The sequence below is a fragment of the Alligator sinensis genome, unplaced genomic scaffold (genome assembly GCF_000455745.1).
Source record: "Alligator sinensis unplaced genomic scaffold, ASM45574v1 scaffold421_1, whole genome shotgun sequence".
Classification (NCBI taxonomy): Eukaryota; Metazoa; Chordata; order Crocodylia; family Alligatoridae; genus Alligator; species Alligator sinensis.
The window spans coordinates 3,451,671-3,465,010 of record NW_005841871.1 but is presented as its reverse complement, the minus strand read 5'-3'; the positions used below and the strand labels follow the sequence as shown (position 1 = coordinate 3,465,010).

The 13,340-nt window shown below is 42.4% G+C and overlaps 1 protein-coding gene across 3 annotated transcripts in view; it reads right to left on the bottom strand.

The window, feature by feature from the left end:
* Positions 1–13,340, bottom strand: part of PPP2R2C (protein phosphatase 2 regulatory subunit Bgamma) — a 325,395-nt gene that overhangs the window by 21,506 nt on the left and 290,549 nt on the right. For all 3 annotated transcript variants that reach the window (XM_025195330.1, XM_025195335.1, XM_025195342.1), the window contains one exon: positions 962–1,131. In XM_025195330.1, coding sequence (XP_025051115.1) covers positions 962–1,131 — 170 coding nt within the window. The remainder of the gene's footprint in view (positions 1–961; positions 1,132–13,340) is intronic.

Here is a 13,340-nt window from a genome sequence, read left to right as displayed (position 1 = left end):
AAGCTATTGAACTTGTATCAAATATTACAGGCAGTGCTGTTAAATAAGTATTTTTTTAAAAACCCTACCACAAGACCGGAAATATTGTACCTTATCTTCATTGATGTATAGTGTACGAGACACGCTGTATATATACAGTTCTCAAGTCCAACATCCCTGCAGGACTCCAGCCAAATAATACTTTAAAAGGTTCCTATGTGTTTCTGTCGAATATTCCTTAACAGCTTTTTCCACTGTATTTTTATAATACAATGGGTATTTCTTAGGTATTATGGATACACGTTGCCCATTCTGATGGAGCATAAAAATGCTATGCTCAGACCATTTTTGTCAAATGGCAGAGACTCCGGGGCACAAATTCGCAAGTAGCTAAAGCCAGTGAAATAGTGCCTGCGTACTCTGATGGTGAATTTGATCAGACCAAATGTGCTTGCCTGGTATTAGTCTAAGTTTTATAGTGATGATAGCATTATGATTTAATAAGTATTTCTTTTGGGTTCAGGCTAGTTCAGTACTATAGGTGGAATGTAAGGGTATGATTTTCTAAAGCACTCAGTATTCACTTAATTCTGCTTCTGCTAGCCAGAGTGGAAGTAATAGGAGCAGAGTTAAGCCAAATGCCAGGAAGTGTTGAAAATCCTGCCTTCCATGTTTATTATATCTATTAGTCGTGGAATGTCATGGTAAGATTGTGATACAGAATTGAAGAGATGATCCTCCTCACTGTAGGTATTAATTTAAGAACTAAGTGTAGCCATTGACTCCAAAACAGTTAAACTCCCTTACCAGTGCTGAAACTGTCCCTTCATTGCTCATCTTAGTGGCATCTACTATGTTGTTCTTAAATTATCTTAAGCTTTCATTCAGCAACCACCTCATTAAGAACAACAATTGAAGAACTGTAGTGCAATTTTAGGATTTGAAATATTGAGATATTCTTACAGATACAGCAAACACTTACTTGGTATGTTTCTACAGGCTTTGTTTCCATATTCAGATCCCAAACTTTGACAGTGAGGTAATCCCTTGTCAGCATGTATCTGCCACTATGACTGAATTTGACATCTGACACAGAGGAGATAATTTCTGAAAAAAATGATCTATTACTGGGGTCTTCTGGTTCTTCATAAACTGTTTAATAAAAAGAAAGAGAGAAGGAAATTAGATATTACATAGGAAACTGCTTCTCTTGAAAAAAAGCAGTGTGATAAAAAGTAGATATTAATGTATCAGACATAGATATTCATATAGTGTGTATGTCTTGTATAAAAAAGAAGGGCTATGATAATCTTGGTGGAAGCACACATGGGGTGTGTCTCCACAAGTGGAAGCATGTGTTCCTCGGGGATAACTAGCAGCAGCACATATTTGTGCCACGGTTAGTTGTCCACAGGGAAGGCTCCTGAATGTGTGCTCTAGCACAAGGCAAGTTACCCAAGGTGGGGTACAGGAGGCTGGCACCAGCACCTAAGCTGACCTCAGCAGCCTTACCTGGAGTCCTGGGGACCTCCCAGGGCTCCAGCAGCAGTGATCTGGGTGCATGGGCCACCTCACTTTTTTCTGGCACATTTTTTTTTGATACCAGGATCTCCAGGTAACCCCCACCATGCTGCAAATTAACAGCATGGTGAATGCCTGAAGGTGCAGCGCATGTGGTTTGCAGTGCCGCAAACAGGCCTGCAGCACTGCAAACTGCACATGCGCTCTCATGGGGATGCAGGCTAAGTTAAACTAAAGACAAATAAATGTCACTTTAGAACTAAGTTACAATGATTGCTTGCCTGTGTATGTGACCTGCCTTTCATGAAAACTGATTCCAAACTACTCCACAAAACTACATACATAAGCAGCTCTTCATCCACCACAGAAGCACAAGCACCTATGAGTTCATAAACATCAGTCATTTAAATTGACTGGGACAAGAGGTATTTTTTCCTGTTGTACAGTGCCTAGCACTTTTATGGCTGACATATTCAAAGAAACCCAAGGGAGTTAACTATCTTTAAAAAATCCCTTTCTAAAATGATAATGTACTATGCTGTGCAAAACACTAATGTTATGCATTTATTAGAGGTGTACCAATACATCAGTCCATATTGTAACTGTACTGATAAAAGGAAAATTGACATTATTGGCAATCAGCTTTTTGTGGTTGATGTGGCCAATATTGTCGCCGATAAATGTCACATGCATGAACGTAGCCAAGAACACAGCTCAGCAGCATGGAGGTCACCATCCAGCTGGTAAGTCTGTAGGGGGGAAGGGGCATTGGGGGGCAGGTTGAGGGCCCTGTGGCAAGGAAGGGAGTGGGGCTGGGGCTGAGGCAGGTGCTGGACAGCTAGGGCAGGGAGTAAGATGGAGTTGTGGCTCATCTGGTGGTGCAGGGGGGTTGGGAGGTGGAGGGTGGTCCCCCTGCTGTGTGCAGCTCCGGGGGAAGCATGGGGGGCACATGCCCCCCGGACCTGTGTACAGGGCAAAGGCAGGCTGCCACTGTGCACTTGGGGCTAGGGGGCTGTACCAGGCTTTTCTCAGTGTGGGGGCTGGACCTGGACTGCACTTGGGCTGGGTGGGGTGGGGCAGGTGGCAGCAGCGCTAAGAGGAGAGCTACAGTGAATTTTGAGGTGGCTGTAGCCCCCGCTTCCAGTGCCACCACCGCCCACCCTGTCCCCACCCACCACAAACGTAGCCCAGGCCCAGCCCCACCGGCCGGGAAGAGGCCAGCACAGCCCCCAGCCCGTAGCATGCAGTGGTAGCCTGCCCTCACCTCACACACAGATCCAGGGGGCACATGCCCCCCCCCCACCGTGATGCTTGCAGCGGCAGAAACCACCTTCCCCCTTCCCGCCCCCCTGCATCCCCTGGATGAGCTGAGGCTCTGTTCTGTGCCCTGCACTGGCTGTGTAGTGCCTGTCCCTGCCCTTGCCCCAGGCTCAGCCTCACTCCCTCCCTCACCAGGGGAGCCTCGATCTGCCCCCTAATACCTTTTCCCTCCCCCCTGCCCCTTCCCCACAATAGAATTATCAGCTGGATGCTGCTCTCCAAGCTGCCGGGCTGCATATCATTGATCAGATTGGTACTGGCCAAGATGACTGGTCAATAATTGGCCATTGGTATTGGCCCAAAAAATCTTTATCAGTGCACCCTTAGCACTTATACCTTTAACCTGAGGAGTTGAACATAAGCTTAAAAAGGACTGTTGCCAGAGGGCTGTGATTTATTTATGTAGGCAGAGCTGTTCATTCAGACAGGCCCCCACTTACCCTTGCTTCTGAACAGTCTCCCAGCCTTGTCCTCACTCCAGTTCTGGCCACAACTAACTAGATGGCTGTCCAAAGTTGGAGAGCCTGGTGAAAACATGGCAAGTGATTCAAGTACCCCTAACCCTCATCTTAACCCTGTGATTACTGCCAGACCTCTGTATCCAGACTGACTCTGTTCTCCTGATGCAAACATGAGCAAATTTTTAAAAACAAATTCAATAATAAAATACAGAACAAATCTAAATGGCTAAACAGTACAGATAAAGAATATCAAGCAAATTATTAAAATTTATAAAATGTGCGTTTATCTAAAGAAATAATCTTTTTAACACTTGAGAGACTCTATAATTCATTTCTCCAAGTCCTAAAGTCTCAGGCTAGTATAACTAGTGACCGGAATCTGGTTCAAATCTGTAACACAACAGAAGCTCAGTGCACATAAACTGCTCTCAGAATGGCCAAAACTGGTTTAAGATAAACATAGATGGCTGTAGTATCAGACTTAACTGATTCAGGTTAAATCAGTTTATTCAACTTCTGTTCCAGATCCCTTCCAGATTCAAGTTAACTCACAGTCCGCCAGCATCCCAGGATGCTTTGCACTTCCCCCCACCTTGCAGCGTTGGTGGGCTAGCCTTGGCCCAAGTTGTCTGCTCCAGCCGAGCAAGGAGGCGTGCTCTAGTCCTGCCTCCCCCGCCCCCCCTCTGCTCCAGCTTCTGGTCTGGGCCACTGTAGGCATGTGGCTGCACGTCCAGAATCAAAAGTGAATGTCTGTTCACTTGCTTATTGGTTTAATCTACACAGCTTAGACTGTGCAGATTAAATCAATTCAGCTTCAGGCTTTTTGATTGTCTGTATTTAGCCTCAGAAAGCCTTTAACAAGTGGCCAGCCTGTTATGGAAAATGACTTCTCACCTGGGTTTCATATTAAGTTTTAAAAGAGCACTTTTCTTAGTTCATTCAGCAAGAATGAGCCCCCATCCCCACGCCTCTTATACAGCAAGATCTGTGTAAGACTGAAGAGCATAGGTTCCAAGATGAACCCAGATTTGTATCTAATATATCAAAAAGCTTTACTAATATACCCAAACTTACTAAATAAGGTAAATATTACACACACACACACACACACACACACACACACTTACTAAGTAAGCCATATATGTTTGTGTGTGTGTGTGTGTGTGTGTGTATGCCTATAGGTGCTACTCTGATTAATATTCATATGCTTATTCATTCCCTATCTAAGCTATATCAGGCATGTCTACAGGCTCATTAATGCACTCTAGTTACTGCATATTAAGTTTAGTACTTGGTTAAGCAAGTACTAATTCAATGCACAGTAACTTGTGCTTCTGTACAGTAGCACCAGCACATGTGTTTTTTGTGATGCTTACTGTGCAGTAGCCTAATAACACTGTGCAGTTTTATTATGGTGCAGTTGTATATGGTTTTTGACCAGCATGCTACTGCGCAGCATTATTAGGCTACATGCAGTAAGCATCTCTTGTAGATGCACTCATCTTGTCTAAAATTAGCCTTGTCTAATCACTAAATATACTTTAAGTGACTTTTATCAAGATCCATAGGTTAGCTTTTTTCCATTCCATCTTTCTTGAAATTTCTAAAATGGTTCACACCTTGCAATGTCCTTGGCCTGATCATTTTCTTAGCCTCTTTCTTAGCCAAACTTTGGTCAACAGAATGCAAGAAAATGCTACACCACATTGGCATTAAGCAGCTGAAGGCCTACTATAGTCTATACCATTACCACCTAGAATACTCTCTGAAGCTATAGAATCCATTGGATGTGGTTTTCAAAAGTTATCACACATGCAAATAGGCAGAAAAATGCCATCAAGCTACAGCTAGGACTCCAGTTTGTTCTGCCAATTAAAATGCATTTTGTGAGACTATATTTTGTAGTCCACCAGGACTTCATTCCTCAATTAAATTGCCTAGGAATATGATTCAAATTGCTGAAAGTATCAAGGTTATAGCTTCTGGTTGTCAAAATAATGTTATGCTGACAGAGAAGAGAGTTAAATGTATGTGGGGGGTTAACTCAAAAAATGATGGACAATTTTCTTTGAGGGTGGGGAGAGGAATGCAACCATGCATGTTCATGAGACTGAACACTGTACTTGAACATATACAGCACATTTAAATGATAATGAACCATTTTAAAAGGAAACAAAAAACTTTTTTTCTTTTCAACCAGAGAGTAAATGAACACCTTTAAATAGCTCTTCAAAAATTTGCCTAGACTTTCAGTAAGGCAGATATTTTGTAATTATCCTGTCAGGTTTTCAATAGAGGCCTGATGAGCACAAAGCAATTATCATCTCTCACACCTCTTCCCTTTAATCTGTCCAAGCTATATATTGTGAATGGCAGGAATTTCATTTTTCTAATTATGATGTGAGGTTTCTATTAAAACCTGAAAAGTGTGTGTGTGTGTGTGTGTGTGTGTGTGTGTGTGTGTGTGTGTGTGTTGGGAGAGGAGAGGAGAGGGGGGAAGGAAACACCAAACTGCCTATACATTTATAGCACTGATGAGTTCTCTTCATGTTTCCCAATTTAAAGGCCTTTTGGATTTGGCTGAACTCCAAATGGATGTAAGAGAATTTAGATCAGAAACTGTGAGCTCTGTATGTTATAACAGTCATATACAAAGCTATTCCTTATTTAAGGAATACAGGTTTCTCTCATTATCTCCTCTATCCCATTTTGATTTCCTATACTTACTACATTAAATACCCTGAATATTGAAAGTTAGTTTATTTAATGTGCTGATAGAATGTGGAGGTAAATAAATACACCTTCTAGGCAAAACCTAGGGCAAACCTAAAATAGAGAAAAACTTGTTTTAAGAAACACCTTCTGGGGAAATAGCTTTCCCACTGCAAGACGGCTGTCTGAAGGAACAGGAATTTCACTTTAAAATAGCTTTTAGACACTGCTAGCAATTCAAAACTGATAATGTTTTGTAATTTGGTAACTCATCATCATCATCATTGCACTCCTTCACAATGATTTATTCAGTCTTTTCAAAAGTGACTGGTCATTGTCAATGTTTAGCTTTTATTCGGACTTCTACAAGGACATCTCATTGCTGCACAACAGAATGCAAACAAACAAAGAAGGTGGAGCTATCCAACAGCTACTTTGCCTCAGTGTCACAAAAAAATTAAGCTGCTTTTATAGACCAGAAACAATGTGGTTAACCTGGGACTTGTAGTAAGAACTTTGCTTAAAGCTGATAATAAATGACATTATACTTTTCCACTAATCACTCCCTGACTTTGTTAACTACTAAAGCTGCTTGCAGATGTCAACAACAAAAAAGGGCTTTAATTTAAGCTTGGCAAGCCCTCACTCCAGGCATAGCGCATGCCCAGAAGAGGCATCATGTTAGTTGGACCCAGCTCGCCCAACGTTTATATAGATCAGGTGCTTCAGCAGGGCTTTTTGGTGCTTATATCTAATAGCTGATTGAATCAGCTATTAGATACAAGTGTCAAAAAACCCTGCTGAAGTGTCCAATCTATACATATACTGGAGAGACAGGTCCAATTCATGTGCTTCCTCTTTGGGTAAAGCACCATTTTGGGGAGTGTTTTTTCATGTCTGTCCATGCCCGTTTGTCTAACTTCAGTTATGGAAAGCCAGATGTAACACTCCAACCATGAAGATTGTGTGGGAGCCATCACGTGTAGAACTCAGAGAAGAATGAGAGGGTTTTTTTCTAAGGCTTGGGACAGAAGTTACACATAAACCAATTTAAGTAATCAGAAGCTGGTTTAAACCTGTAACGGAACAGAAGGTCAGTACATACAAACCAGTTTCAAAATAGTTGAAACTGGTTTAAGATAAACCTGGTTGAATATAGCATCAGACTTAACTGATTTGGTCAAACCGGTTTATGGAACTTCTGTCTGGTTTAAGTTAACCAGAGTCCTCCAGCATCCCAGCACGCTCTGCAGCCCTGGGCTGGGCTCTGCTCTCTGCTCCAGAGAGCCGGGCTGGCCCTGCCTCTCTGCTCTCTAGCCTGAGGAGTGAGGGTGTGGCTAGACATGTCCCAGCACGGTCCCATTAAGGCAAAGTGGGCAGGGAGGTGGTAAATTCTTTTCTCCTCCCCTCTTGAAGCCAGGGTCTGCCTGTCTGCGGGTGAGCGGCAAAGGCAGAGGTGACAGCTAGGGCTGGCAGACCCCAGCTGCAGTCCCCAGGGGCAGAAGGGACAGAGGGAGGAATTAATCCCTTTCCTGCCCCTTTGCCTTAATGGAACCATGCTGGGAGACCGTCTGGCCAGGTGCAAGCCCCCGCCACTGGAGCAGTAAGGGGAGGGGGTGGGGCAGCAGCCTCTGTCAGGGTGCCCCAGGGGGTTTATTCCACTCCTCCCTTCCCTGTTCCACTGGCAGAGACTGCAGCTGTCCTGGCATGGCCCCCTGAAAGCTAAGGGAGCAGGGAGGGGGTTATTTACCCCTCCTCTCCCCCACACAGCCCCCATCCCCACCCTGTGGCAGTGGGCAGGGAGGAGGGGGAAGAGTACCCCTCCAGCACTGCACAGCACCCCCCTCCCCGCCCAGCAGCAGCAGGGGAGAGGGAGGAGGAGGGGGAGAAAGACTTTTCCTCTGGGGCGAGGCAATAGAGCTGTGTGTCTGGATTGCTCCTGGCTGTCAGAGAGCCACTGCGGTGGGCAAGGCTCTCCCCCTCATCCTTCACCTCCTTCCCTGCCATGGGGGTCTGGTCATACTCCCATCCGGCCACAGTCCGCACCCTGCAGGCCAAAGTGGGGGGTTAAACTCACCCTCAGTCATATTCAGGGCTGCCAGGGTCTGCCCCCCCCAGCTCAGCTTCCCTGCAGAAGGGAAAGGAGGAGTGCTCTAGGGCCCCCGGGCTTTTGGCCTGAGCCACTGCAGGCATGTGCCTGCATTTCTGGAATGAAAAGTGAATGTCTATCCACTAGCAAATCAGTTCAATCTCTGCAGGTTAGAGTAACTTGCAAAGATTAAATCAATTCAGGCTCAGGCTTTTTGAATGTCCATCCCTAGACCAAGACTGACCAAGGACCTTTATTAGAATAAATTAGTGTTTTATGCCAGTCCTCAGCTTTCACTCATTTTTTAAATATGGAAAAAATAATAGAGAAATTCTTATGTTGCAAAGAACTCAGAAAGACCACAACAGGTCAGAATGGTTTTGACACCATGTATTTCTATTTGAAATCTCTCAGTTTATCCTGTAAGTCATGTGTATGTGCCTGCACACCTAAGAATGCCATGGCAGAGAAATACTGGAATAAATGAACAGCACTAGTTAACAGCACCAGTCCTAAAACTATCCTGTTCTCCTCTCTGCAGCACTGCAGATCTTCTGGTTAGAAGCTCTCGGCCTCCCTTCTGTTTGCCTTCCTACACATTTTCACAAAAAAGATTGAGTGGGAAGAGGGGGATGAATTGGAGTAATTCCATATTCCAGCATACTGCTCCACAGAAATCTGTAGAAAATGTGCAGACTAAAATCATGCTGCTGCTTCCTCAGAAGTCTAAGAACTAAGGCTCAAATGTTTTTCCCTTTCATAGGTTTCTTAATATAAGAAAGAAAACACTATAGGTCAGTCTGTGCATGAACAGATCCAGGGTTATGTATAGGGGAGTAAAAGAGCAGTGAATGACTCTGCAGGGGCAGCTGCACTCTCAGCTTCTCCCCTTATTGGGATTGTGCAGCCTCCCTGTGAGAGCCTCAGCTGGGACATTATTTGAAGTCCCTCAATCCGGCAAGAATCTTCCCTCCCTCATCCTTTCCCCTCCATGCTCAGCAGCACATCTTCTCTCCTCCCATTTCCCCTCCACACCACTGCCCACCACTGCCAGTTCCCAGCTGACCCAGAGGTGTGGGGAGTGTGCTCTAGAGCTGCTCCTGGCCACTCCAGCCAGCATTGGCCAGAGACAGCAGCAGCAGTGGGTGGTTTCCCTTCTCCTAAGCCTGCTCAAGAGCTGACAGAGAATACCTTGGGGGAAAAGTAGGGAGGGGACAGACTGGGAAAGGAAGAAGCAGCCACCCACTGCTGCTGCTGTCCCTTGCTGAGCCAGGCTCCCCATGCAGCATGGCTGGAGTGGACAGCTGCAGCTCTGGGACCTCTTCCACACCTGGGGCAGCTGAGGATGGTGGCAATGATAGGCAGGGAAGTAAGGGGAGGGAAGAGTCACAGAAGGGAGTTTCTGCTCAGCAAGGAGGGGAAGTGGAGGAATCCTTACCCAATTCAGGGACTTAAAAAAAAGCTGCTTCTGCAGCAGTGTTAACTGAAAGAGGGGTGGTGTCCACTTCACTGCACCTTTCAAATCCACCCCTTAGCATGTGTGTAGTGTAAGGCCACTGGAGTTTGAAGCTTGCCTTTCCACTGTTTTGACCTGAACCTGTTTCTGCAATTTCCTGTACTCAGACATCCACTGAGAGCAATACATTTAATCACATAAGTGAGATAACCCATGTTTGTAAGGTTTATAGCAGCAGTCAGGCCAATACTCATTTTGAATCATTATCATTACTATGTTAATAAAACAGTAATTTTCTGATGGCACACACTATTTTACAAGATAGTTTCAATGCAGACAATACAGTCATGTGACCACATACCATTTCTTAAATGATGCAAAATATCCAAATTGGTGTTGGATTATTTGTTGCATTCTTTCTGCTTGATGGGTAATAAAGAATTTTATATATTTAATGTCTTTTTCTTCAGCACATTAAATGCTTAATTTATGTTAAATACAAGGCTAGACTAACACTGGTAAACTAGGCACATGCCTAGGGCCCTGAGCTGTGGAGAGCCCTGGTCCTTCCCTCCACAGTGACAGCATAAACAGACCCATCTGCCTCCCTTCCCTTCCCTTCCCCTCCCCTCCACCAGCCTCGCTGCTGTGCTGGCTGCTTCCTAGTGACAGCTCCAAGCCCCGCTCCCCACAGGCAGCAGCGTTGGGTGGAGTGGGGTCTCGACTGGCCTGGGGCCCACAAATTTGTTTGCCTAAGGCCCACTAAAGGGTTAATCCAGCTTTGGTTAAATAGAAATGTTTTTGAATACCATAAATGACAAAAGTGCGTTGGCCAGATTACTAGCTAGTGTACAGTGGCATAGTACCTTATGGCAGCAAGGGGTGTAGCCTATAATGCATATTTAATTTTGAGCACTGATAAATTTAATCCTACATAATAACCCAAGTAATTGTGTGGTTAATTAATAGTACTGAACCCCAGACATTTGCTACAGTAGTTCAGCACAGCACTAACTTAGGTGCATTTAGATGCAGAGGAGCTATAACCTGGCTCATGCTTCGCTGTGTCAGATGAAACTGACAACTTAGACAAAGAGAAGGAAATCTGTATTCATTCAGATATAATATGGAAGAGGCCAGACCAGGCCAGGCTCAGTAGCTCCCTACCAAACTTATACTAGCTGAGGATCTGGTGTGAGGATTTTGCCATCATTAGAGATCCTGGTTTTCTCTGATTTAAAAAAATCCACAATTTTTGGATTAAAAAAAGTAACCCCAAATCCACATTTTCCCATGATTAAAATGAAACACCACCACATATATATCTATATATTAATGGTGTTTCATTTTGATCATAGAAAAATGTGGATTTTGGGTTACTTTTTTTTTTACCCGAAAATTAGGGCTTTCTTTTAAATCAGAGAAAACCAGGATCCCTGGATCATTTTAACAATTGGTTAAGGTATCATAAGGTAAGTTTCATAACTGACTGAAACTAAGGTTACAGGTCCCCTGGAGTTAAACCTACGAGTGAATTTCAATATAAACTAGAAGTACTTTGGAATAACTATGGGTACGCTTAAGATTAATATGTCTATATGTTTGTTCATGAAAAATCCTTAGTTATTAATTATCTTTAGCTAAGTAGTGAGTTTTGTAATTAAAGGACATTTTATCAAGGCATGGTTTAAATATCTAACTTTAGAAATATAAACTATCGATGCCAGTTTATAGAGAAAAGCTTGATTGAAAAATATACAATGATCCATATTTTCTGGACTGGCAACAATTTTTTTCCTCAGAATCATACAAAATTGGCTTATCTTAATTTAGGATTTTGTATTACATATTGTCTAAGTGTCCTTATATGTAAAATGAATAGTGATAGTGGAGTTCCTTGTGGAATTCACAGTCTCTAGCAGTGCTATTGACGTAACAATTTGCAATATGACTTTGATTTTTTACTATTATATACTTACTTTTATTCTTTAGTTCTTAATATGTTTTAATGCCTCTTATTAATGTCACTTATATGAGAATTGACTTCATTTTTTAAACCCTCTCGTAATCATGTCTATCTTGCCTATTGTAAAATCCTGTTTACCTCTAAACTCTATGTTGATTAATAAATGCATATTTTATTAACAATTCTTGAATGTGCTTTTGGTAAGAAATCTGAAATTCTATGATTTCATAAGAAATGCAGTAGGGATGCTTAATTAATCAGAATTATTTTTTAGCTGTTTTATAGGGCAGTCCTAATCTTCTAAAACGTCCTCCTCTGTTCTACTTCAGATGCATTATGATCTTTATACATGTCAGTAAATTAGTTCTCAGGTAGCCTGTTCATTTTGCTTTCATGTTGCTAGTTGTTTTTGTATTCATTTACCCTTTAAGGGGTAAGTTTTCTGGAGACTGAAAATACCAAGCACCAACCAGCACATCCTGAGCCAGTGACCCATTATTAAAAGCTAGATTTCTCATCAATACCTCTAGAGAGTCTACATTTTAAAAGTGGACCATAAATCAATATTTAAGAATCTGTTTTACTGTCTGGTATTCTTCAGTGAGTTGCTGCAGCATGTCACAAGCAGTAAAGGACAGTGGAAGAGGGCTGAAAGATATAGTCAAGATCAATGGCTAAAGATCAGCTGGGGAGGGCTTCACCGCAGAGCTGCTTGTTTTAATGTAACTTCACCAACCAGTTTGTTAATAAAGAGAGACAGTCCTAAAAAGGGACATGCAAGGAAAGGAGGAAGAGGGTGGAATAATCTTAAAGCAAAGCACCTCTAGGCAACAGTCTCACAAAAGCTTATGCACATATTTAACTTTATGTACATGAGTAGCCCCATTGAAGTTAATGGGATGCAGGATTTAAACACATGAATAACAGTCCTTATGAGACTGAGCTCTAAGGTGGATACATTTTTTTTTCAGTAAACTAAGATCTTGAAAGAAGAATGGATTACAGAAGACAATGGAAAGTGGTTGCAATTAAAAAATAAACAAACACGATAGGAGTTTTAATTGACTCAATAATTAAAGAATTCTTACAGTAATTATTTGCTTTATCTGTGTGTTTGAAGAGGCTTAATGAAAACCCTTTTTAATCATAAATAATTTATCAGTGCTTCAGGGCTATTATTTTTCTTATTATTTGATAAGTAAGTACTTGAATTAGACATTTATTTTTTACTCTGATTTAATTTTAATATATTTTGCATAATTAAGGCCAGCGCTGCACAGGTACTGCTGTATTTCTCAGCAGCAATTCCTAATTGTCATTAGCAATGTTAAATTACCATTGTCATAGATGTGGTGTATCCCAAATACAATCTCATACTTGTAGGCTGCATCCTGCAGGTGATCCAACAACATTTCATCCACCCTGCTCCAGTAAGATATCTGTACATGGAAGACCCCCTTACAGGACACATAGACCTCTGCTATGTGTGAAATTAAAGTAATAGATCTATAGTGACAGCTGTAATTAGGAAATTTATGGAAAGTAAAATTACTAGGATACCAGCACCTTTTTATATCAAGATTATAGAAAATGAGAGGCTTCATGTAGCAATGGATACATGCGTTAGTGGCTTATTTTTAGAGTCCAGGTCAAGAGTCAAGATATGGAAAATAAACTGTTATTAAGACATGCAATACAAATGTTATGGGATCTTAGATTAGCCTGACCTGTTTTTTCTACAGTGTCACATGTAACCTGAGAGATTCTGCCTGAATTGGACCTGCTTTTACAACTACTTCTGAATGCATGTAATGTGAATATTTTTTCCCCTCTCTC